This window comes from Dipodomys merriami, unplaced genomic scaffold (genome assembly GCF_024711535.1).
Source record: "Dipodomys merriami isolate MVZ:Mamm:240054 unplaced genomic scaffold, mDipMer1.0.p SCAF_55, whole genome shotgun sequence".
NCBI classification, from domain to species: domain Eukaryota; kingdom Metazoa; phylum Chordata; class Mammalia; order Rodentia; family Heteromyidae; genus Dipodomys; species Dipodomys merriami.
In genome coordinates, this window is record NW_027206124.1 from 8,741,942 (window position 1) to 8,768,527 (window position 26,586).

Here is a 26,586-nt window from a genome sequence, read left to right on the forward strand (position 1 = left end):
ATGAAAATTAACAAGGAAAACCCATCACAGCCCAGACTCAGAGTGGAGCTGTACCTTAGGAACTGTGAGGACTCTCCAAAACAGCCTCAGCAGCAGCCTTCCGACCCCAGTGGCACCCTGGCTACCTCTCTGACTGAGAATCTTCCAGAAGCACATCTCTAGCTGTAGTTCCCCACTGGCCCATCCACGTGCCCCACTTGCCACCTCCTGGCCAAGCTGGGCATTGCATCTTCGGCTCTCCAGGCACCGCCCATTACTGTCTAGTCACATTTGTCCCTGGCTAGGAGTGCTCTCAGGACCAAGGCCCCCTCCTAATTCTCCAAAAGGTCCAGCGTCTAGAAAACTCAGAGTGGCATCAACAGAGGATGGCCACCAGGCAGCAGGCTTTCAGGACAGCGGCCGGAAAGGTGTGTTGAGGCAATGGGGAAAAAATGAACCAAAAAACCCTAGGAAATGCTCCGGAGCCACGTTAACAAAGCACACCTAGAGGAAACTAAGTACAGCCATGTGTCCCACGAAGTCGATTTCCCCCAAGGCACCTGCATTGGGGGGCAGCACATTGTGGGACAGAACACAAGGCCTCCTTTCCAAACCACCAGAAACTGCTCTGTTTCCAGCCTGCAGGGACTCACCGAGGTCGGTGTTGGGGCCGGCGAGCAACTGCTTGAACTTGTCCAGCCGGGAGGCCTCTCTGTTACTGCGTGCTGAGCCACCGAGGGTGATCGGGTCAGACGTCCCTCCCAGAGCAACGGTGGCTGAGTGCGGGAGAGACTGGGATCTCTGCAGAGGGATGGCGTCGCTGGCGCTGGCTGCAGGGATGACAGAACAGGGGTGAAGGTAAGCACATGCTCAGATCACTCCTCACCACGCGCACTCCCTCTGAGCCCTCCAGGCCCGCTCCCTCCCCAATCCCTCCCTGGACAGCGCCCTGTGAGTACCCCAGGCCCTGCTCCCTCCCTGGTCAGCCCCCAGTGAGCACTCGGGCCTGCTTCCGCCCATCACACAGCAGTAAACCAGCCTGCCTTGCTGCATTAGAGCAAATCGTGATAGCCGGAAGAGGCCAACTCCCTCAGGAGCATTCGCGGTGAGATTTCCATGGGGCCCAGGGTCCAGATCCGGCCAGCCAGGGTGAGAACAGGCCGACTGCTGAGAGAGGGGTGTGGCCACCAGGCCCGGCAGAGGAGACAGGCTGCTGCATCACTATGGAGAAGGTTGGCCCTGCAAAGGAACTGGGGACAGGAGCAAGCGACCAGGACACGGCAAGGGTCCCTCTTCCCCAGCTGCTGAACTTGTCTGCCTCTTCTGCCACCTGATCCTTCCAGGAGCTCAGCACAGGGAACGGGAGGAAGGTAGGCACCTGAGGACCTCCAACCCGCCCCCAGGAAGGGACTGAGGTCGTGCCAGAGCACACACCCGCCCACCCTGCCCGGTGTGCCCCTGTTCTGCATACAGGAGCCCCCCGACTGATGGAAACCCAGGCAGGGAGGCAACATCGCATGTCCCATCCTTCCATGAAGCCAGGCAGGGGACGGCGAAGGCCTCGGTCACTCACACACCATTACCAAGGCCAACAGGCAGGGGGCTGTAGAGAGACAGTGTGACCCCCCCAAAGACCCACCCTTTCCACCCAGAACTGTAGCCCCCAACTCTAAAAGAGGACCGCAAAGCAGCAGCAACATCCTGTAGAAACAGAGCGCTGACCAGGTCTCCTGTGGCCTGAATGAAAGCACATCGATGTCCCACAGAGAATGACGGATCACCATCAGCCACCATCCACACCCACCTCACCACAGCTCAGTTACCATCAATGCAGGGCCAGCTGCATCAAGCCCACTGCCCACACACGCAGGGGCCTCCAGATCCTGGCTCAGCTAAGGACTTGCTTCTGCCACTGACCTGAGCATCACTAAGTAAACAAAGTGCACCTCACACCCCTCCACCCCCGCCAGTGTGAATATACTTTTATATTCACTCAAAGACAACCAAGATATCTAGCAAGCCGGGTGCCGGTGGCTCATACCTATAATCCTAGCTACTCAGGAGGCTGAGATCTGAGGATTGCTGTTCAAAGCCAGCCCAGGCAGGAAAGTCCATAAGACTCCTATTTCCAATTAACCACCAGAAAACTGGAAGTGGCGCTGTGGCTCAAGTGGTAGAGCACTAGCCTTGAGCTGAAGAACTCAGGGACAATGCCCAGACCCAGAGTTCAAGCCCCACAACCAACAAAAAGAAAAAAAAAACATATATATATATATATATATATATATATATATATATATATATATATATATATACACACACACATACACACATGAAAGTTAAGAGTCTAATGCTAGTGTCTCACATCTCTAATCCTCACTAATCAGGAGGCTGAAATCTGAGACTCGCAGTTTAAAGCCAGCCCAGACAGGAAAGTCCATGAGATTCTTAACTCTAATTAACCACCAGAAAACCAGAAGTGGAGCATTAGCCTTGAACAAAAGAGCTCAGGGACAGAGACCAGACCTTGAGTTCAAGCCCCAAAACCTACACACATACACAAAGAGAAGAGAAGAGAAAAGAAAGGGGGATGAGGAGTCATGAAAGCCCAAAGGTAAAGAAGAGACCCAGGGCAGGGTAGCCATGGCCACATACTACACTGAACTCTCAGCTCAACCATCTGCCCAGGATGGTGGCCAAGGTTAAGGCCCAGGGGTAGCCCAAAGTTTCCCAAGTGACACACAGGAAGGGAGAGGCAACAGATGCTCAGAGGAACACAGAATACCTGACTTAAATAATTGTAACCCCGGGCTGGGAAGGTGGCTCAGTGGTAGAGTGCTTGCCTTGCATGCATGAGGACCTGGGTTCGATTCCTCAGCACCACATAAGCAGAAAAAGCTGGTGGTGGAGCTATGGCTCAAGTGGTAGAGTGCTAGCCTTTAGCTGAAGAGCTGAGGGACAGCGCCCAGGCCCAGAGTTCATGACCAGCAAACAAAAAAAAAAAACATAATTGTAACCCCTCTGTGTATCAACTTTATAATAACTAATGAAAAAAAAAGGAACACAGAAGCAGGGAATGACATGTCCAGTAGGCAGGAAAGACAGAACTGTGCTCAGGGGACAGAACTCACTGGGATGCTCAAAGGAAACAGACTTTTCTTCCTCTGTGTAGCCTTCACAGCCCCACCCTTCACCCTGACCTACCTCAACAGGACAGAATGGGGACCACAGCCCTGATGCCTGTGGACGCTGTCCACTCGTGTGCTCATCTGTTGAAGCCTCAACCTAAAGTCCCTGAGAACAGGCACAGCCCCACCCCTGGGTGAGCAGCTCAGAGCCAGGGATGCCTCGCCAGAGACAGAGCAGTAACAATGCCTCTGCCCTCCTGGAAGTTTGCTGAGTTTAAGGAGTTGCTATGAAGTTTAACGGGTTTATCACTGAAGGGGCTGGCTGCAGAACTTGCCAGACAGTAAATGAACAAGAGATGCCAGTATTGACATTATTATCATCATCACTATTATACTGGAGTTCTCAAAAAGGCTTGCCCCAAAAGGAAGCGGAGGAAAGAGGCTGACCCTAGGTAGGTACATCCTGGCCCCTTCTCAAGTCACCCACTGCCTCGAGCACTGCACACTTTGGCTTACAGTCGGGGCGTCCCACGTGACATCCCACGGCTCTCCCGCCTGGCTGCACACAGCCTGGCCTGACCTCTGGTCAGGACCCCCAAATAGACACCCTAGCCTGGCCCTCAGTCCCTGCATCTAGGGTCTGGACCATCCCTAGAAATGGGGGTGTCACAGGAGCTCCATTCAGGCCCCAAAGATCTGAACAAACGGGCACCATGGCACATCATGGTTCAACGTGAGCGAAGGAGCTAGCTGAGGAGTCCTGCCGACACTCGGAGACTGTCATGGCTGGGGAGCGTCTGCCCAAACTGATCAGGAGGCAGGAAGTAGACAGCACAACTTGAAGCCAACTGAAAACTCCAAAGCGGGTTTACTACTTCCAGGTCCAAATGACCAAGTCAAATGGTTCGCAGCACTCTCCCCTGAAGACCTGCAACGCTCTTTAGAAGCCACCAATCCCTAGAGGGCATTGTATTTTTGAAATGTAGCCTAGACATGCATCTGCTAGCAGGCAGACCCCAGTCCTCTCTCCGGTAGCTGTGGGGAACACGTGCTGACCCCAGGACGACCCTGGGGAGGGGTGGGCCCATGGTGCCTTCACAGAGGGCGGGGCTTCCCAAGCCCCTGTGCTCCCTGCGCCCCTCCCACGGCCCACCCGCAGCCATTTGGAGGGAGAGGCACTCTGGGATGCACTTTGGGACGCAAGGGAAAGGGCAGGCTGCCCTCCTGCTTGGGAGAGGCATGCCGAGTAGAAGATGGCCCTTGGGGTCTTCAACTCCCACAGCCTCCTCGGCGGCCCCGCCTACCTGCAGGACAGGCCGTGTGGCTCTCGCTGACCGACTTCACCAGCCGCAGGTCGCCGCTTGGGGCTGCTGGCAGCTCAGCCACAGGCGGCTCTGCCACGAGCTTTGGCTCCTGCTCCTGCGCTGGCGGCTGGGGAGGAGCGGGCTGGCCCTGCCGCTGCCTGTGGTTGCGCAGGACGCGGTGGGCCGTCTCCATGACCACCTCCGTGTTCAGGCTCTCGGCCGCCATGGCCAGGAGCTCGTCGTCGTCCTCCCCCGCATCCCACGCATCACTCGTGTTGCTCTCAAACTCCTGGAACGTGCTGACCCTTTTGGCCTTCACCGGGGTGGTAGGCACCTTGGGTGTGGACTTGAGCAAGCTGCAAAGCAAAAGCATCTTTACTGCGCAGCCCAGAGGCTTAACAATGTTCATGCTGTGGGGCTGGGAAGGTGGCTCAGTGGTAGAGCGCTTGCCTTGCATGCATGAGACCCTGGGTTCAACTCCTCAGCACCACATAAGCAGAAAAAAGCCGAAGTGGCGCTGTGGCTCAAGCGGTAGAGCGCTCGCCTTGAGCTGAAAAGCTGAGGGACAGCGCCCAGGCCCAGAGTTCAGGCCCCACGACCGACAAAAAAAAATGTTCAGGCTAAGTCAGCCAGAATGGAATCCCAACAAGAAGATGCTTCACGCTAGATGAGGGTGACGGGAAAGCAAACACAACTCACAGGGGTTCAAAATAAGAGCAGAAAAAGCTCAAGAAGACTGAGTGACAGCATCTCAGGGAAGGTCAGGCTAGCAGCTTCTGCCACCTGACACAGCCTGCAGGGCCGGGGCCAGCCGGGGTGCCAGGGACCGAAAACACATCCTCCCCCCAGCATGTCAGCCAAACCCCTACGGCTCAGCTGCGGGGCACAGGGCAGGCGGGACTGTGCGGAGCACATGGCCGCTGATGTGCAGGTGTGAAGCAGTCCCACTTAGAGGAGACTGCCCCGGCCATGGCCACACATCAGCCTCACCAAGAGTCAGGAAACATGTCACACCAGAATGAGCCCTACACCCTCTGCTCTGGCCCAGTGATGGAAGAGCCAGGGCTTGGCGCGGAGAGGACAGCAGCAAGGCAGGGAGTCACGGGGGCCCCTAAGAACAGCTGGGGTCCAGGCCACCAGCCAGCTAGGGGGCAACAGTCAGCCATTCCCGCAGGGACCCACCCCCCCTCACCCCAAGCAAGGCTGGCCCAGCTGCAGCGAGGCCACAAGGACAGCAGTCACACACACAGCAGCCCAGACTGCGGATCAGGGAGGGACTACCGCCTCCCCCTCGGGAAGGGAAAAGGTCACTTACGTGCCATGTAACAGTGGATCAAAAGGGGGGTGCTGGGCTCCGTACACATGCTGGATGCTGGTGTTTAACAAAGAGAGAAAGAGAGAGAAAAGATGTTCATTTCTTCTTCAACTTTCCAAAGATCACACCACTGAATCAAGAAAAGAGCCAGCAACCCAGGACCCCCCGCCCCGTCAGGGAAGGCAGCACCCCATCGGCTGCCACATGGCCCCCTGCAGCGCGCCAGGGTCCTAGGGCCCAGCTGAGCAGGCATGAACAGTGCCACCAGCCCACACCCAAGACACAGGCAAAGCATTCAGAGCCTCCCTGCACAGGGCCTCCAGGGCCAGCCCAGGGCCTGGGCCCTGGGAGCACTGAGGGTCACTGCGGCCACGGCCCCAGCAGCATTTCACAAGCAGCACTGGGAATTCTCATCAGGTATGACTCCGCCTGAAGACACTGCAGGCTGCCCAAGGAGAGAAACAAAACTTCTGCAAAGACTAAATGGATTTACTCTAAAACTCTACAGTCATCACTGATGATTTGGAAAAGTGACAGAAACAAACTAAGCCACATGGCACTCCGCCACTGAGTCTGGCCCTTGGCTGGTGGTGGCCAGAACGGCCACGGAGAGGGAAAGGGAAAATGGAGCTGTCAGTCTACTAAAACAGACAGACTACAGACATGTCAAAATGTCATCATGAAGGCCATTAAAAATGTGCCGTACAAATAAAAGCTAAAATTAAAATCAGCTTAGTTACAAGGCGGGAAGAAGGAAGGAAGGGAGGGAGGGAGAGACTGAGAGAGGGAGGGAGGGAAGGAGGAAGGAAAGAGAAAGGGGGAGGGAAAGAGCAGGGGGAGGGGGAGACGCAGGCAGGCAGGCAGGCAGGCTAGCCTGCAGCCTCGGCCGCTCGCTTCTCCTCCCTTCCCAGCCAGGACACAGGAACAAAGGTGAGGCCTGGTAACTCCAGCACCTTGCAAGCATGAGATGCATGCCTGGGAAACCCAGCCCCCTGAAGGTGGCGGGGCACAGATGGAAAGAACAGGTGAGCAGTGCCATCCCAGAGCTGCCAGTCTGAGCTGAACGCCTGCCTCACTTCCAGGTACATGAACTAAACCGAGCCCGGCTTGCTGACGCACTAACATCAGATGTCAGGGAGAACCACTGTGAGGTTCTGCTGTGGGACCTCGGGGAGGCATTTCAAAGGCAAGCACGGATTAGGCCCAGCTGTCTACAGAGAAATTAGAGGATGTCTTCTGTTTTTAAAGGAAACCTTATCTTCTTTGCTTAGTAATCCTTCATGACTATGTCCCCATCTCATTACGTAATTCTTCCACTTCATCATTTATTTACTTTATATGGTCTGATACACAAAGAGAATGCATGCAGCATAAAAAGTCTGAAAGTGTTAACATGAGGAAAGGGTATACAGACTTCCCTTATTTTTATCTGCAACTTCTTGAAAATCTGCGATTGTTTAAAATAAGAAGGAAGTGGAAACATGTTTGGGGAAGGAGGGCAGATGGGGGGCACACAACGGAGGGAGGGTGAGCAAATGCAGTCATGATATTCACTGTACATTATGCAAAACTCGACTGCAGAACTTGAGAATAGAGATGAGAAGGGGATGGGGAGATTGAAGGGGGCGTAGCATCAATCAGCAGCACCTTACTCACAACCTGACTTATGGAACTAACTTCTTCGAACAACTACCTAAGAATTTTTTTTTTCTGGTCATGGAGCCTGAACTCTGGGCCTGGGCACTGTCCCTCAGCTCTTCAGCTCAAGGCTAGCACTCTACCACTTGAGCCACAGCGGCACTTCCAGCTTTTTCTGCTTATGTGTTGCTGAGGAATCGAACCCAGGTCCTCATGCATGCGAGGCAAGCGCTCTACCACTGAGCCACCTTCCCAGGCCTATGATTTTTTTAACTTTTTTTTTTGTCGGTCGTGGGGCTTGAACTCTGGGCATGGGCGCTGTCCCTCAGCTCTTCAGCTCAAAGCGAGCGCTCTACCACTTGAGCTACAGCGCCACTTCTGGTTTTCTGGTGGTTTATTGGAGATAGGAGTCTCACGGTCTCTCCTGCCCGGGCTGGCTTTGAACCGCGATCCTCAGATCTCAGCCTCCTGAGTAGCTAGGATTACAGGCGTGAGCCACCAGCGCCCGGCTGATTTTTTTAACTTTTTAAAAGTTGTCCTGTCTCCTTTTTTCGGGGGTACTAGAGCTTGAATTCAGGGCTTCACTGGTCTAGTGCTGCACCTCCAGCCTTTTGCACAGTGGTGATTCTGGAGGTGAAGTCTCACTCTTCTCCCAGCCCGTACCCGGACCTCAATCCCTTTTTTGCTTCCCCAGTGGCTAGATGACAGGCCTGCACCAGTGTCCTCAGCTTCCACCACTGACAGGGAGTCTTGTGAACCTTCTTACCTGGACTGACCTAGAGCCATAATCCTTCCAACCATCGGCCTCCCACTGCTATGACAACAAGCACACACCACTGCAAGCAGGTACTTTCTGCCTGAGCTAACCTGGAACTGTGACCCTCCCAATCTCTGAAGCACCAGCACCAAACTTCAAATTTTAAGGTTTTTTAAACCGCAGAAACCCGGCTGGGGACATGGCAAACATCAGACCCTGAGTTCAAATTCCAGTACTGCCAAAAACTGTAGGAATAGAGATAAGCACTAGTTACTTCATTCCCTGGATAATGTCAACTCTAATTTTACACCATATCACCACAAGGCTGCAACATAATGAGTCTAACCAATAATGACTATGAAATGTTCATCTGGAATTGCCTGTGATTACCAAGATTGCAAAAACATCTGCAGAGACAAACACTCATGCACATCCTGATAACCTCCTGAGGACAAACTTGTGCACATGGAATGTCTGGGACAGAAGTACAGATCAAGAAGCACCCATCAACATTGCCAATGCACAGCAACCCAGCAGTCTGCCAGTCTCTGCTAATTTAACAAGAGAAAGTGGCCACAATGTTGGCTGTGTCCTCCCAATTATTGTAATGCTGTTTACCTGAACTTCTTCTCTTTGAAAACCATTTGTAACTTTTTGTTTGTTGTCCATCGTGGAGCTTGAACTCAGGACCTAGGTGCTGTCCCTTAGCACTTTTGCTCAAGGCTAGCGGGCTACCACTTGAACCACAGCTCCACTTCCAGGTTAATTGGAGATAAAAGTCTCACAGACTTTCTTACCCGGCTGGCTTTGAACTGCGATCCTCAGATCTAAGCCTCCTGAGCAGCTAGGATTATAGGCATGAGCCACCGGCACCAGGCTCCATCGGTATCTTTTGTCCACGTGCTAACAAGTGCTCAGCCTCTTAACGATTAGAAAATTTTCTTTGTAAAGAGAATTTCGTCTTGGGGCTGGGAAGGTGGATCAGTGGTAGAGTGCTTGCCTTGCATGCCTGAGGCCCTGGGGTCGATTCCCCAGCACCACATAAGCAAAAAGAAAAAAGCCGGAAGTGGCGCTATGGCTCAAGTGGTAGAGCACTAGCCTTGAGCTGAAGAGCTGAGGGATAGCACCAGGCCCAGAGTTCAGGCCCCATGACCGGACCCAAAAAAAAAAAAGAGAATTTCGTCTCAATCATTTGAGTGGTGTGGTCAGCAAAATAGCAGCCCCACCAAAGAGGTCCAGATCGCAGTGCTCAGATATCAATATGTCACCTTAAATTGGGAATTATGCAGATGTGATTAAAATATTGGCCCTATGGAAGGGAAAAACTAGGAGAGAGTGAGAGAAGGGGTAACATTGTTCAAAAAGAAATGTTCTCATACCTGACTTATGTAACTATAATTCCTCTGTATATCACCTTTATCATAACAATAAAAAATTAAAAAGTAAAAGAGAGTATTAGCCTTGAGATGGCAGATTACTCTGGGTAATCTAGGTGGGGCTACTCTAAATACAAGTTTAAAAGCAGAAAACTTGCCAGATGCTGGTGGCTCATGCCTGTAATCCTAGCTACTCAGGAGGCTGAGATCTGAGGATTGTGGTTCAAAGCCAGCCCAGGTAGAAAAGTCCATGAGACTCTTATCTCCAATTAATCACCACAAAACCAAAAGTAGAGCTGTGGCTCAAAGTAGTAGAGTACTACCTTTGAGCAAAAGCACTAGAGACAGTGCGCAGGCCCGAAGTACAAGCCCCATGACCAACACAAAAAAAAAAAGGCAGAAAACTTGCTCCCAGTTTTGGCCAAAGGGGCCAGACAGAAACATCACTACAACAGTCAGAGCAATGGGGATAGTGACAAGAAAAGCAGGCACTTCTAACTGGAGCCTCAGCAGGAACAAGCCCTGTCAACAGCCCGATTCAACCCAGAAAACTACGTCAGACTCTGGACTCCAGAACCCTAAGGCTTTACCTATGCTGCTGTAAGCCAGAAAACCTGTGAATTGTCAGCAACATCAGAACTAACACAGGGGCCTCAGGACTCACCCCTCTACCCTTTGCCGATGGTTCCACTCCGGGGCTTCGTCTAGAAAGGCTACCCATCCTGAGACTACATAAATACCCAACTGTGTGTAGCTTCATACTTCATTTTCTTCTTTGACTCTTTGCAATCTTTTTGGAATTTGTTTTACTTTACTACATAGTGTTTAGTAGGAAGCTTTTTTAAAAATCCACTGCTCCAAAGCCACTTGTTACACAACCTTGCCTTTTCCCACTAATTTGAGGACATTCTCTTTAATATACACTGAAAATATGACATTGGGTCACTTTTCAGTTTCTATTTTCCATTCATTCCTATGCCTGTAGTATTTAAATTATATCAAACATCTACTTGTACAACCTAAAATTACCTAGTAAAATTTAACAAGTGTTTATTGTATACCAGCTCTGTTTCAGGGTTGGGAAAAAAAACCTGTATTATAATGTTCTGTAATAATAACTACAGGAACATGTCATGGAAGCACATTAAATTCAGTTTTGGTTGCTCCTTAAAAAAAATTATTTATACTCAAACATAGAAACACTAGGACAGAGAGAAAATTCCAGGCCAGGGGAACAAATGCACAAGATCTCAAGACATAAGCCAGATACTGGTGTTAACGCCTACAATCCTCGCTACTTAGGAGGCTAAGATCTGGAAGTTCAGACAGGAAAGTTCAGGAGATTCCACCTCAGTGAACGAAGCTGGACATGGTGGCACACAGCTGTCATCCCAGCTACAATGGAGAGTCTAAAACAGGAGCACTGTGATGCAGACACATGCTCAGGAAAGAAGGGGGACCCCATCTTAAAAACAATCACAGCGGGGGGGCTGGGCACTCACACCTGTCATCCTAGCTACTCAGGAGGTTAAGATCTGAGGATCGTGTTTCAAAGCCAGCTCAGGCAGGAAAGTCTGTGAGCCTCTTATCTCCAATAAACCACCAGAAAACCAGAAGTGGCACTGTGGCTCAAGTGGTAGAGTGCTAGCCTTAAGCTGAAGAAATAAGGGACAGCGCCCAGGCCCAGAGTTCAAGCCCACTACCAGACCAAAGAAAAATAATAATCAGTGCAAAAAGAGGGGGTTGGGGGAATGGCTCAATGGTGCAGCACCTGTCTATCAAGCACACAGCACTGGATTCAAAACTCCAGCTTCATAAATCAGCCCTGGCCCTCAAACTCAGGACATCAGGTGCTGAGCAGGGACCAACAGTTCCCACTTTGGTCTGTTCTAATTTCTGGCCCATAGAACTTGGGCTAAATCAAATATATGCTATATGTAAAAAAATAAAAATAAAAAATGGTATCACCCACTTTAGATCACGCACAACTATCAGTCCTATGCCCTTTCCCTAAATTTCACAAAGGCCTCACTGACATCGATGAAAAGTTTCCAAGTCAGAGAATCTAATTACAGTTGGGGAGGTTTTAACAAAGTAATGGCCCTGCACTGCAGCTTCCTTATCCAGAAAAGTGAAATAAAAACAGCTGTGGGGTGGGATGTAGCTCAGTGATAGAGCATGTGCTTACACAGATGAGGCCAGGGCTTGATCGCAAGCACCACAAAACCAACTGCACCTCAGATGAGAAAATCCTGAATGACAGCAGTGTGGACACTGTGACCCACCAGCAAGCTGTGTCTACCTCCCTTACCAGTCTATCTCTGCTCCAACAACCGCCCTTTCATTCCCTCAATATACTTCTACTCAAAACAGGAGGCGGTTGGGCCTAAAGCATACTATTTGCATGTCATTTCCACACTTCTGCAGCATTATCACAGACAGCAGGCCTTTTCCCCACAGCATAGCAGGAAACTCATTAATTCTTCATAGGCAAACCACCAGTGTTTATTGAGCAGAAAATGCTCCAACAAAGTTCAAGCTTGGACTAAAAAGAATCTCATTTTATCTTATTAAAATTGCATTTTATTTGGTCTTTCATGGCTAAAAACAGACTTCAACTAAAGCTATTTGTAAAGAAGTAGCACCCACTACCTCATTTCAGATCATACAATCCTTCTTTAAAAAAAAAAAAAAAAAGAGGAAAGGGGCTGGGAAGGTGGCTCAGTGGTAGAGTGCTTGCCTTGCATTCATGAGGCCCTGGGTTCGATTCCTCAGCACCACATAAGCAAAAAGAAAAAAGCCGGGAGTGGCGCTGTGGCTCAAGTAGTAGAGCGCTAGCTTTGAGCTGAAGAGCTGAGGGACAGCGCCCAGGCCCAGAATTCAGGCCCCACAACCGGACCCAAAAAAAAAGAGGAAAAAAAAGCACAATGGCCAACACCAAAGGCTCACACCTATAATCCTATTTACTCAGAAGGCTGAGATCTGAGAATTATAGTTCGAAGCTAGCCAAGTAAGGAAAGTCTAGAGACTCTTATCTCCACACTAAACTACCCCAAAAATCCAAAGGCAGAGCTATGGCTCAAGTGGTAGAGTGCTAACCTTGAACAAAAAAGCAGCTCAGGAGCAGCAAGACATGATGGCTCTTCCAGCTATTCACAAGTGGAAAAGTCCACACAGACAAGTACACAGGGGAAGGCTCTGCACAGTGAGTAATGCGCAAAAGAAAAATAACTTTTCCTTGCCAGTGCTGGGGGGTCAAGGCCAAGGCCCCCATGCACGCTGGGCAAGCACCGCACCGCTGAGTCACATCCCCACCAGAATGTATTCATTCATTCATATATTTAAATTATATGTAAATGTATGTACTATATTTTCATTTATTTGAATCTTATATATGTATATACATATATTTATAAACAGAGAGAGATAGGGAGGGGGAGAAAGCATAAATGTCATTATCAACTGAAGAATGACTATTCACAGAATGGGATATTAGTGACAGAAACACAAATAATCTAGAGCTATCAGAATCAATGTCAATAAATTCATAAACAAATGTTTATAGCAGCACTACTCACACTAGCCAAAATATGGAAATCAGCCAGACACAGATGGCTCACACCTGTAATCCTAGCTAGTTCAGAAGGCTGAGATCTAAGGATCAAGGTTTGAAGCTAGTCCAGGCAATAAAAAGTCTATGATGCTTATCTCCAATTAAGCAAAAAAAAAAAAAAAGTGGGAAGTACAGCTTTGGCTAACCTTAAGTAAAAAGATCAAGGACAAGCCGGGCACTGGTGGCTCACTGGTGGCTCACGCCTGTAATCCTAGCTACTCAGGAGGCTGAGATCTGAGGATCGCGGTTCAAAGCCAGCCCGGGCAGGAGAGACCGTGAGACTCCTATCTCCAATAAACCACCAGAAAACCGGAAGTGGCGCTGTAGCTCAAGTGGTAGAGCACTCGCCTTGAGCTGAAGAGCTGAGGGACAGCGCCCAGGCCCAGAGTTCAAGCCCCACAACCGACAAAAAAAAAAAAAAAGATCAAGGACAGCACCTAGTCCCTGAGTTCAAGGACTGGCACAAATATAAATATAAATATACTTTTATACACAGACACATATGCAATCAGTCTAAGTTACCATCAACAAATGAAATGTGGTATATATACACAATGCAGTAGTCATAAAGAAGAACAAAACTATGTTATTTGCAGGAAAATGTATGGAAATGGAGATTATTATATAAGTGAAATAAACCAGACTGAAAAAGACAATTATCACATGTTTTCTCTCATGTGAAATCTAGTCCTTAAAAATGAATGACAGAAAAAAAAAAAAAAAAAAAGAATGACAGAAGCCCAGCACCAGCAGCTCACACCTATAATTCTAGCAACTCAGGAGGCTGAATCTGAGGATTGCAGTTCAAAGCCAGCCCGGGAAAGAAAGTCCATGAGATTTTTATCTCTAATTAAGCACCAAAAAGGCCAGAAGCAGAGCTGTAGCTCAAGCCCCAGCCCTGGCACAAACAATAAACAAAACAAGAAAAGACAGAAATGTAAAAATAGGTTCAGTTTGGGGCTGAGTAACAGCTCCTAGGTACCAGTAGGAGGGAGGAGGGTAAAGAGAAGAATAAATATGATTAAAGTAGTTTATACATATAGATGAAAAAAAGAGCAATAAAACCTGATAGATGAAAAAAAGAGCAATAAAACCTGTTGAAATTGTTTTAAGGAGAGAAAGGAGATAGCATGATAAGGTGAATCTGCCAGGGTACACTGTATGCATGTATACAGATTACACAATAAAACCCATGTGAGCAATGGATATTTGTGAATAAAAAAAGTAAAATACAAGTTAAATTTCAGCAGGTGAAAATAGGGAAGAGACAGTGACCAGTAAGAAGAAATAAAAATCTGGATGAAATCAACCCAGCTACAGTATACATCAAAAATAAATTTGTATCACCATATTTATGACAAAAGTCCCCCAGTGTCTCATTCACATGAAGGAATAGCTCATGGTCTTCCTTTCCAGGGGCTACGGCTACCATCACTCACTGCCCATAGCGGCCCTGGAGCAGCTTTCTAGATTCTGAGGTCAAAAGCATCAAAACTACCAGCAGGCTCATTCTATCCCAGACTGACGCCCCTAGCTTTATATGTTCAGAAGTAGTTTTCCAAGAAAATGGCTGTGAATGGGCTTTGGAGAAATATATAAAACCAGTACTATGACAGTAAATAAGCCCACTGTCCCTCCACCCACCACGTCAGTTGAGACTCACCAAGGAGCCAAAGCAGAAAGCCCTAGTTCCTAGGACCCATACCAAAGAGACTCTGGGTTGTTCCTCAGCCGACACCCACATCATTCTGCCTCCACAGCCACACAGTGGCCCGGGCCCGGCTTGTCCGGCTACTAGTGATCTGCTGTCCTGCTTAGCCACAGGCTCCCTGGACTGTGTCTCCTGTCACCTGCCTCCTTGCCTCGGAGCACCGGGAGCCCACAGGGACCTGGGCAGCTGCAGAGCCGCTGGCCATGGGGAACAAACACAAGGCAGCCTCCTCTCCAGCAACAGGTCCCCCTTGCCATGCAACCTGTGTGGGATGGGCTCGGTCCATGTTCACCTCTGCGCTAATGAGCTGGCTTACCACCCCCCCCCAACTCTCCTGACTGGGCCAAAAAGGCCCTGCCCCGTCCATCTACAGAAAGCACCCGCATGGGACACCGTGCCTGGCGGAACTGGCCTCCAGGTCCACTCTGATGTCACCGCAGTCACCACCAGCCTTCCTTTCCTGCCCCAATTTCCAGTGAGTACCGCTCACAAGCTCCCTGGGGCAGAGCATTCTTACAGCAAATTTTCCTCTGCATAACAAAAGCAGTGTGTGCTTCTTACAAAAACTTCCAAACTATGAAGGAAGTAGAAGTGTTCTTTGCGTGCCATACCCAAACGGGACACACAGAGGCGCCAGGCTTCTCCAGCCTAGGTGCACACAGGACCCCCACTGCCCAAACCTGCTGTACACAGAAGGCATCCAATAAATGCTTATTACATTTCACTCACTCTCCTCTTTACTGTACAAATATTTGAATGACTAAGGATTTTAAAGAAAGGGTTCTCTCTGCAGAATTTATGTTACAAAGAATATAGTGCTCCTCTCAAATATAGTGCTCCTTCTTGCTAACACATCTTAAAAGCCCCATGCTGCCAGGTGCCAATGGCTCATGTCTGTAATCGTAGCTACTCAAGAGCAGGAGATCTAAGGATCTCAGTTCAAAGCCAGCCCAGGCAGAAAAGTCCCTGAGATCTACAATTAAGCACCAAAAAGGCTGAAAGTGGAGCTGTGGCTCAAATGGTAGAGCACTATACTTGAGCAAAAAAGCCCAGAAACAGTGCCCAGGCCCTGAGGTTTGATACCACAACTAGCACCAAAAAGAAAAAAATAAAAAATGTTAAAAAAACTCCATGCTTCTATGCTTCTTTCCTTGACCTATCCTACCAAAGATACTTAAGAATCACAATATGTTACGAAACCACATTTTCCAGCCACATAAATTGCTACGATGGCTTTAATGATTGGTTTGGAACAGAAAAGTAACCCAGGGACTGGGATGTAGCTCAGTAGCAAAGCACTGGCTTAACAAGTATAATGTACTGGGGGTAGGTCTTCAGTACTAGAAACGAGAAAGAAAAGAGAAAAGAGAGAGAAGGAGGGAGAGAGGAAGGGAGAAAAGGAGGGAGAGAGGGAGGGAGAAAGGGAGGGAAGAAGGAAAAGAAAATTAACCCAATGTAGGATCAACTCTAAAGGAAACTGATATTTCTTTATAAACCATTCCAGAAGGCAGAAGTTGCCATCCAGGAATAAACCACAGCATTGCCGCAGGCCTGGGGACACTGAGTGACAGATCCACCTTACTCTCAACAGAATTAGCACTGAGTGCTCCTCCAAATCCCAACCAAGTCCCAAGACAACAGACATGGGGAAGACACACTTTCTGAAATCCTTAACTGTGGCCGGGGCTCTCGGAGCCGAGCCGTGCCTCCTCCAAGATGCCATCCCAGCTCTGAAGGAGGCCAGGGCGGGGGTGGGACGAGGGGGCTCCCTGCCTGGCCTACCCCTTGCAGACACATCCAGTGAGGACGGGGCAGCTGGTGAGCCACACGCTCTCAGGGGGCATCCCTTGCCTAAGGGCCACAGTGACACTGAGGGACTGCCCTCTCCAATACCCCATCCCTCTCCACCCACGATCTGCCATACCCAACTCCCTCACCATTCCGCTGAGGGCTCTTCTCATCCAGAAGACAGGGGTTAGCATCACCTGAGGCAGAACAGGACACCCCTGCTGGTCCCCTCGGTGCACACGCCAGGAGAGGAACACCCCTCTGGCAGGGCTGGATCTCAGCATCCGCCAAGAGGGTGAACTAGAGGATGCATGAGAACGCCCCGGAGGGGCTGTGGGAGACAGGCCATGTCTTCAGGGGTCATGGAGCCAGAAAAGGCTCTTCCCTGAATGGGCAGTGGCCGGGGACAGAGTCGCATGCTCCTCAGGGCAGCCTAGAGAGGAAGGGCAGATGTCAAATGGAGCTCCTAGGTTCCCGCTGTGGACTCTGGCGTTTTTGCTGCAGAAGAGGAGCCACGCCTGTTCTAGCCAGTTCCATACCCATCCTGACCTTCAGTGACCCTCCGCAAAAAAAGAGGAAATGGCACTTCAAAAAGGGAGAACAGAAAGCTTGGATACTCAAAACAAAATCCTCCTCTCCTCCACCTCGCTCCCCCCCTCGCCCCCCCCCCCCAGCACAGGGCCTAAGAAATGGAAGAGCCTCCTGACACCTCTGCCTCTCATCTGCAAAATGAGCACCAGGGGAGGCCTGGGGCGGCAGCTCGGCTTCTCTAGAAGCCCCAGAGACTCCAAGCAGTCTCTCCCTGCCTGAGGACACCCCCACGGGGCCCCCAGCCTGCAAGGAGCATGGAGGCCTGACCGGCCCTGGAGGGACCCTGCCCTCGCCGGCCATGCACAACTCATCCTTCTCAAAGACACACAGGGAGAAGGCTGTGGTGTGGATGAGAAGTCTGGTGCTGCACTGCATACAGACTCAGAATGGACGCTGACTCTCCAGGTTCAAACCCAGACTCTCCCAGCCTCAGCCCGAGTCAGCTTCCTCATCTGAAGACCACCAGTGCCCTGCCCCAGCGGGCCGCTGGGAGGGCTGGCCCTGGCCAAGCACACAGTAACAGTGCTAGCAGGAGAGTCCTGTGTCCACGCCTCTGCTCTGCAGCTCCACAGCAGGGAGTAGCATCCTGGAACTGTTTTGCAGACTCTGCAGAGTCCCCAGATTCTCAGAGAACAGCCTGGCCAGCCTTCCTGCCCCAGAGGGATGCTGTGTGAGACCTCTCAAGCCCCCACTGCAGGACCCCCGCTCCTGTACTGGACCTGCACGCCCGCACCCCTGTGCCTGGCCTGTGCTGCCAGGGAAGAAGGGGGCAGGTGTCACCGTGGCTCCAAGAGCCCCATTCACACACGCAGTCCTGGGCCGGTAGTCCTTGCATGACAGAAGTGTCAGAGCCCTCACTCCCACATGTAACACACACACACACACACACACACACACACCCTGCACACACACACACACACACACACACACACACACACACACACACACACACACACACACACACACACACACACACACACACACACACACACACACACACACACACACACACACACACACACACACCCTGCAGGGAGACAAGATACTGCCTGCTGCACTGTGACTCAAGAAAGAAATATAACTCCAAGTCAGAAAGTCATCAGAGATTTGTTTTTAAAGTCATCTTTGTCTTTACTGAAAATGAATCCAAGATCTCCTGTCAGATATCAATAACTCTTATTGTAACAAGGACTTTCTGACCAATCCTGAGACAACAGACTTCTGACCACCTAAAGCCACCTCTGAACACACCTGTGCCCTGGGTCTGTTTGAACATGCATACCTTTTTACCTCCTACCTTCTATTCCCCCTATTTAATCTAAAGCAAATGCCTAGTCCCAAAAAAAGGCTGAAGATATACCTTAGTGCTTACTGTATTCTCATGGCTGCCACATAATGAATCTTTCTCTGCCCTTAAAAAAATTAACCCAGCCAGGAAGTGGTGCTGTAGCTCAAGTGGTAGAGCGCTCGCCTTGAGCTGAAGAACTGAGGGACAGCGCCCAGGCCCAGAGTTCAAGCCCCACGACCGACAAAAAAAAAAAAAAAAATTAACCCAGCCAGGCACTGGTGGCTCACATCTGTAATCCTAGCTACTCAGGAGGATAATGATCATGGTTCAAAGCCAGCCTGGCCAGGAAAGTGAGTGGAACTCTTATCTCCAGTGAACCACCAGAAGATCAGAAGTGGTGCTGTGGCTTAAAGTGGTACAGCACCAGCCTTGAGGAAAAGAGCTCAAGGAAAGTGCCCAGGCCCTGAGCTCAAGCACCATGACAAAAAAAAAAAAAAAAAAATTTAACCCAAGAGAGCCAGGTACAGTGGCTCATGCCTATAATTCTAACTAGTCAGGATGAAGAGTTCAGGGGAATCAGAATTTGAAGCCAGCCCAGGCACAAAAGTTCATAGAACCCATGACAACCAACAGCTAAGTATGGTGGAGAGGTGACTGTCTTCCGAACTATGTGGGAGCCTCCAGGCCAGCCCAGACAAAGGAGAGCTCCTACTCAAAAACTAAAGCAAAAGGGCTAAGGTTATGGTTCAAGTGGTAGAACACCCATCTAGAAAGTGGAAGGCCCTGAAGTCAAACCCTAGTATGACAAAAACAAAAGAACCCATAAGTCCAAATGTAGGAATGCAATACGATTCACCTAAAATTTTTATTGTTCAAAATGTTCCTGAACAAAATAGACAAGATAGAATGGAGAGTAATCACTGGGGGAAAAACGAGAAAAAAAAAAAAAACTTGTACACACAGCAAAACCAACCCTCTAGTGCTCTCCACAGCCCTCACCTCCTATAGACAACAAGACACCAACTCGAGGGCTTCCCAAGTGTGGAGATGGGTAAAAAGCCACTTCAAAATCACAAGGAAGAAAGTAAGTATGGATTCCCAAGAACACAGCAGGGCAGCTCAGGATTTCTGACAAAACTAACGCGAAGCCTTGGTTTAATTCCTGAGCGCCCCACACTCACTTCCTGCTGCTAGAGACTCAGGGCCGTGGCGGATGCTACCCAGCGCGCTCCAGGCCCCTACCAAGGTATTTCCAGCCACATTCAAGACCGCTGAGAACAGGCACCAAGGGCTGTTGCAGTGCTTCCCTCCAGGCAGCCCCAGCGCATTCCTGCAGGACATGGCTCTGCAATCAATCAGTAGTGTGGCACAGGTGTCACCAGATAAAGTCTAGGTGTCGGTCAACTACGCTCCTTCCCAGAGCCTTAAGGGAAGAACATGTCTCCTGCTCATCCTGGCTGTAGAATTCCATTTTTGGAGTAAAACCAAGATTCCCATCCTCCCACTGGCTGCCAGCAGGAGGCTGTTCCCGGCTTCTAAAGGCCACACCACATTCCTTGACTCATGGCCCCATCCTACGTTCAAGGAGAGAAGCAGCGGACCCAGTTTATCTCACATCAAATCTCTCTGATCACTTTAACAGCTCCTGTGGTTACACTGGACATTCCAGGAAACTGAGGACAATCCCCGAGTCACAGTCAGCTGACTGACAACCAAGGTTCCCCGGTCACGTGAAATAACATATGTACAGGTTCCAGGGAAGAAGACACAGACCCCTTTTGGGAAGGGGTAGGAATCAGCCTACCATATCCCCGTCCCTGAGGCCACACCCCCGTGATCACGGCCACCCTCAACATGCCTAGCCCTGGTGAATGCACAGGGCCACCTGCCACCTCTCCCCAACCCTACAGCCTCTGCCCTCAGCTTTACCTTCACTGCAGCTTCCTCTGCCCTCTTGCTCTCACCAGCTCAGCAAGGATGACCAGTACCACAGTGTGAAGCCAGTCCAGCCCTTCAACATGCCCTCTTGGCTCTGAGGACCAAGACCCAAACCTTCCCCAAGACCTCCAGAGCTTTTGAAGCCAGCCCACTGCAGCACACCCAGCCAGGCCTTGGGACTCACCCGCAGGAGGCTGACCACCCAGCCTACATCTGGTTGTGTCTGGATCCTTCTCTAGTTCCAGGGCTCAGCTTACACAGGACATCACTATTTAGCCATATAGGACCCCCATGCTCTGCCAGCAGGCCTGGATGTATGCTCAGTGCTCTACAGTCAGTATTCACACCTACAGACTGCCTCCTCCACCCACTGGCCATGTCTGCTTGCCCAGAATTCAGCATCATCCTTGGTACTTGGAAGGTGCTCACAGACCTGTGCGTGACTTCATCAGCCCTAGCAACTCCTCTCCTTCAGCGGGTGGCTGAGGCTGGCCCGCTGAGCTAACTGTCGCGTTCGATCAGTTCTCACAGCCCTGATGGAAGCTGCTGAGAGCCATCCTGGCCATGGCACTGCGGCTGCTCCTCCGCTCCGCACTGGCACACCTGCAAATGTCAGACCACCTGCCCTTTTCTCCGCAGAGCACACGCTGCCAAAACAGCAAGCATCGAACCACACTTAAAGGCTCCCTGTGTTTGCAAACCCAGCATGTGGGGATTTGTCTTGGCATTTAAAGTTAAGTGTGGTAGGAATTCCAAGTGCAAACGCAGAAAGCGCAGAAAGCGGCTGCCTGTCAAGACCCAGGTGAGTTAATGGCCAAAGAAAGACCAGGCAGGAGAGTCAGAGACCACCAGCCTTCCACTGATCTCCCACCTTGACAATGCAAGCCTCCGCCGACTGTCTCCCACCTGGATGTCACAACAGCCTCCTCCCAAGTCTCCCTTCTCTCACTGCCTTCCAGCGTCTCTCAATACCGCTGCCAAAGTAACTCTGATCAACCAAAGGTGAACAGTGCCCATCATAGGCTCCGGTCTACGCAGAATACAATACAATCCACACTTCACAGCACCCGGCCACTCCCTCAGCCACCCTGGCCCCTTGTTCCTCTCCTCAAACACAGCAGCCTCACTCGCTGGTCCCTCAGCCTAGCTGCTCTTCTTCCAGTACTGTAAAGGACTTTCCCTCCCCACCTTTACTTACATGGCATGCCGTTCTCCGGCCACTTCTTCGCGACAGTCCTGCTGTCCCTGCCTCAGAGCTACCTGTTCCTTCATGATGGCATTTTGTCCAGTAGAGGCCTGAACCCAGGACCAAGGGGCTCTCCCTTGGCTTTTTCACTTAAGGCTAGTGCTCTGCCACTTGAGCCACACCTCTACTTCCAGCTTTTTTGGTGGCCAACTGGAAAGAAGAGTCTTCCCCAGCTGGATTCAAACCATAATCCACAGATCTCAGCCTCCAGAGTAGCTAGGATTACAGGTGTGAGCACTGATACCTAGCTCCACACTGTGTTTTGGTGGTATTGCCACATTCCAACAGCTACTTCTATTAACACAAGTACTCATTCTCTGCTCTCCCGTTCTATCCCAAGCTCCCTGAGAGGACAGATCTTAGTCTGTTTTGCTAACTGATATAAGCTTCACTTCTGGAACAGGTGGGTCCTGACACAGGGTATGGGTTAACTGAACAGTTACTGAATGAATTAGTGAATGAATGAATGATTAAACTCCCAACAGGTCCAGAAGGCCACTCCTCATTTCATCAGAGAGAACTGTGCTACATCAAAAGAATCTTCCCTTGGTCACTACAGCTACTTAGGTCAAATGCAACCCCTCATGTCACAGGTGCACAAATCAATGGCACCAGGGCACCAGGACTTGGTGAACATCAAACAGGTAACCGAAGGCTACAATCCACCTAATAGGGCTAGAGATGTGGCTTAGTGGTAGAGCATTTGCCTTGCATGCATGAAGCCTGGGGCTCGATTCCTCAGTAGCACATACACAGAAAAAGCCGGTAGTGGTGCTGTGGCTCACGTGGTAGAGTTCTAGCCTTGAGCAAAAGAAGCTCAGGGACAGTACACAGGCCCTGAGTTCAAACCCCAGGACTGGCAAAAAAAAAAAAAAAAAAAATCCACCTAATAGCTTGTCAGAGGTCTTTCCACCCTATCACACTGGCCAGTTCATCCAGGAGAGGAATTTCTAAGAAAGCCTCAGCCAAACACACAAAGACCAGGAAGACAACCTCTCAGGCATAACCTTGGCTAAATCACCCAATCCCTCCAGGCAGTTAGGCTCCACCACCAGTTCTCACTAGTAGCCCTGTCAGACAGCGAAGCAGCACATAGAAGGTCCTGAAGTTAGAGCTGTGCATAAACTGGCAAGGCTTTACAAAGAGACAGGCTTCAGGTAAAATGGGAAAAGCAAGAAAGGTAAGCAAAGGGGGGATGGGACATTCTCATCAGCTACAAGAACTTCTAAGTGGGAAGCTCAGAACAATATGCAATGCAACAGTACAGCATGGAGGAACCTAGAAAGCCAAGTCTATCAGCAGTTGGTGAGCAAAGGTCAAAGAAAGGAGAGAGAGGAATATGGCTTATGACTGCGCAGTGGTCAAGTCATAAAGGACCTGAGACAATACCCATAAGTGCCTATGCATAGTTTGCGTTTCAGAAACAACCAAGCGGCTCCAAACCAGGCCTGTCTCAGTGAGTCCTCCTTGGAAGATAAAGCCTGTGTTTTGCACATGAAAAGGCCCCATGACACTTGTGGAGCACCGAGACTGAGGCCTGGTCCACACAGAGCGCAGAATGAGTGTTGGCCACACTATCACGGAATCTCCCTTAGCAGTCTAGTACTCTGAGGTACGTCCTCTCCCGCCTGATTACCCTGGATGAGGTCTGTGTTCAATAAAAACAATCATGGAAACCATTGAAAAGACCAGGCAGAGCCACGGGAGCCTGGGCAGGAGCTCTGCGGGCACTGCAACTATGCAGGTGAAGACCCAGGACATGGGAATGAGGACCAGGAGGGTGTCACAAGAAGGAAAAGGCCAGCACCTTCGCTATTCTCCTTCAGGAAGCACTGCAGCCTGACACTGAAACAGCAGCCTGCCCCAAGTGAGGGCCACAGGACCGAAGGGCAACACGGGGGCTGCACAGGTCCAACCACCCCCTCTGCCCTCCCCTCTGCAGTGGCAGCCTCCAGCATGTCTCCAGTCTGTACTGCAACTCTGCAAGTGCAACACCAGAAGTGGCTCACAGAAGTGCCTACGACACCTCACAGTCTTCAAATCCAAGGGGGAAAGTCTACTTTGAGTAACACAGGCTTCCCACAAGAGACTGTATTCATTTCCTCTGGCTTCCACAACAAACCAAGACTAGTGTGGCTCAAAACAACAGAAATTTCCTCTCTCGGTTCTATAACTAGGAAAGCAAGGTGTTGGCAGGGCCATGCTCTCTGTGAAGTCTTTGGGAGAGGATCCCTTCTGCCACCTCTAACTTCTGGTGGTTGCCAGCAACCCCTGGCTTTCCTTGGCTTGTAAAGACCTCATTTACCTCTGCTTCCATCTTTACATGGCCATCTTCTCTGTGTCTGTCTCTCTGATATCAATTTTCCTGTTCTTATGAGGACACAGTCATATGCTTGGACCCCTGTAAAACCAGTATGACCTCATTTGAACTTGACTGCTCCTACAAAGACCCTATTTCCAAATAAGGTCACATTCATAGGGCCAGATAGACATGACTTTAAGGAGTTCACTTTTCAAACCATGCCAGGAGTGGTGAGAGCTCAAATCCTAGCACCCAGGAGGATGAGGCAGAATTCAAGGCTAACCCGGGTAACACAGCAAGTTCAAGGGACACTAGGCTTACATATGAGGCCAGCCAGCTACTCATATGGAGACCTTGTTCTCAAAAGAGGGGGAAAAGACTATGAATGGATACAGTCTTCAATCCAACAACTCCACAAAATGGCTCTACTATATTCCATCTAAGCTCATTGTTAAGGATGTTACAGTCTAGACTGAAGAGGAACAGAAGACCTCAAGACCTGAAATCAACACATGAAAGTCATGTGGCCATGTGGCTCCTTTTACCTAAGCACTATGTTCTGCAGCATCTGTCCCTGTCAGAACTAGGACTCCTAATCAGAATCTTCCATTTCAGTATCTTCACAATCTGAACATGTTAGGCTTTGATGAACACTCAATCCTGGTGGAGGGTCTCTGGCCGTTTTTGGTGGCTCCCATCATCTTCTAACTCACTGGGTCTGAGCAATGGATAACTCTTACTAAGTCCCAACCATTCTGACAAGTCAATTTTTCCAACTGGATGCAATGAAGTTCAAAGTTTATAGTCCTAACACCACACAATACTGTCTATTATGAAACACAGAACACAAACCACTTATATGTTTATGAATGATACTATTTAAGTCACTTTAATATCACAATTCTTAATATTCAACACTCATCAGTGACTAACTTTTCCTCCCTAGGAAAAGTTCTCTTTCCTTAGGGCCCTGTGGGACTTAGGGCCACACCAGTCAGAGAGGGCCACTAGAGCTGTGAACTTCCAGAATGCATCAGGTATTTAATTTTCGTGAGGTTTGAGGTGTTTTTTTTTTTTTAACTGCTGCCAGCTGTTGGCACAAGAGGAGTTGATGGGGGGTGGGGGTCAGCGGGTGGAAACATGGAAATTCACTGGACACTGCCAGCCCGCTTTCAAACTCAAGGCAAAAGCAGCAGCTCACAAGAAAGCCGAGGAGGCAAACCAAGTGGGTCAAAACACCAACACCCCGCAGAAAGTGACCCGCCGCGGGTCCCCAGCAGGCAGCCTGCCCCGTCATTTCCTGACTCCACCAAGCTGCCCAGAGGAGTTCCTTCCCGCTTCCCCGGGGAGCCAGGGAGTTCCAAGGCCCAGAGACACTTGTGACAGCGCCTGGCCCTCCTCCCCCGTCCCCTCTCCCTCCCCCCCGTCCCGGCCTCCCCCCCCCCCGTCCCGTCCTCCCCCCTCCCCTCCCCGGCCTCCCCCCCCGTCCCTGCCTCCCCCCTCCCCTCCCCGGCCTCCCCCCCCCGTCCCGGCCTCCCCCCTTCCCCCCCCCGGCCCCGGTCCCTGTCACCTCCCGGGCCGGCCCCTGCTCCCTCACACGGCCCGGGACCCAGACTCCCTCAGGACCAGCCCCCTCCCCGCCCCAGACCCCGACCCAACCCACGTCCAGCAGGCCACCGCGGCTACCTGACCTCTGACCCCTGACCCCACCCGGTCCTCCCCGTCACACCCACCTGCCCGGGACTTTGCTGGTGCTGCGCTTCCAGAACTGCTTCCTGGCCCCGTCGCTGGCCATGGCCCCTCCTCATCCCTCAGACCCGCGACCCCGACACCCCAAGTGCGGCCGGCCCGCCCCCCGCGGCCCGCCCCAGTGCCCCGACTCGGCCCCGGGTCTCCGGAGCCGAGAACCCAGAAGCGCTTCCGCCTCTCTCCGGAAGTTGTACCTCCGCGATCCCGGAAGTCCCGCCCCGGCCCGAGCGACGCGCGACGGGCGTGCCTCAGGTGCCGCGCGGGAGGCGGCGGTGCCGGGCGCCGGTGTTCACGGGCCCGGGCCGGAGCTGGGCCCGAGCGCCCCGAGGGGGACCGCGAGGACCGAGGCTGGGAGATCTACCACGCCGAGAGGCGAGGGGCCGCCGGGGAGACGACGCGCGCTCCGACCGCACGGCCCGGCGGCCTGGGAGGTGGCAGGGCCCGGCGGGGAGGTGGCGGGGCCCGGCGGGGAGGTGGCGGGGCCCGGCGGCCCGGGAGGTGACGGGCCCGGGAGGTGGCGGGGCCCGGGAGGTGACGGGCCCGGGAGGTGACGGGCCCGGGAGGTGGCGGGGCCCGGGAGGTGACGGGCCCGGGAGGTGGCGGGGCCCGGGAGGTGGCGGGGCCCGGGAGGTGGCGGGGCCCGGGAGGTGGCTGGGCCCGGAGGTGGCGGGGCCCGGCGGCCCGGGAGGTGGCGGGGCCCGGGAGGTGGCGGGGCCCGGGAGGTGGCGGGGCCCGGAGGTGGCCGGGGCCCGGCGGCCCGGGAGGTGGCGGGGCCCGGCGGCCCGGGAGGTGGCGGGGCCCGGCGGCCCGGGAGGTGACGGGCCCGGGAGGTGGCGGGGCCCGGGAGGTGGCGGGGCCCGGGA

General features: G+C 51.5%; 1 protein-coding gene across 1 annotated transcript in view; it reads right to left on the minus strand.

Annotated features, from left to right (window-relative positions):
* Nucleotides 1-25,815, minus strand: part of Tbc1d22a (TBC1 domain family member 22A) — a 305,311-nt gene extending 279,496 nt beyond the window's left edge. The window contains exons 1-4 of the mRNA XM_069999815.1: nucleotides 25,708-25,815; nucleotides 5,727-5,783; nucleotides 4,412-4,767; nucleotides 633-809 (exon numbers count right to left, since the gene is read on the minus strand). Coding sequence (XP_069855916.1) covers nucleotides 633-809; nucleotides 4,412-4,767; nucleotides 5,727-5,783; nucleotides 25,708-25,769 — 652 coding nt within the window. The 5' untranslated portion in view covers nucleotides 25,770-25,815. The remainder of the gene's footprint in view (nucleotides 1-632; nucleotides 810-4,411; nucleotides 4,768-5,726; nucleotides 5,784-25,707) is intronic.
* Between the last annotated feature and the right edge of the window lie 771 nt (nucleotides 25,816-26,586).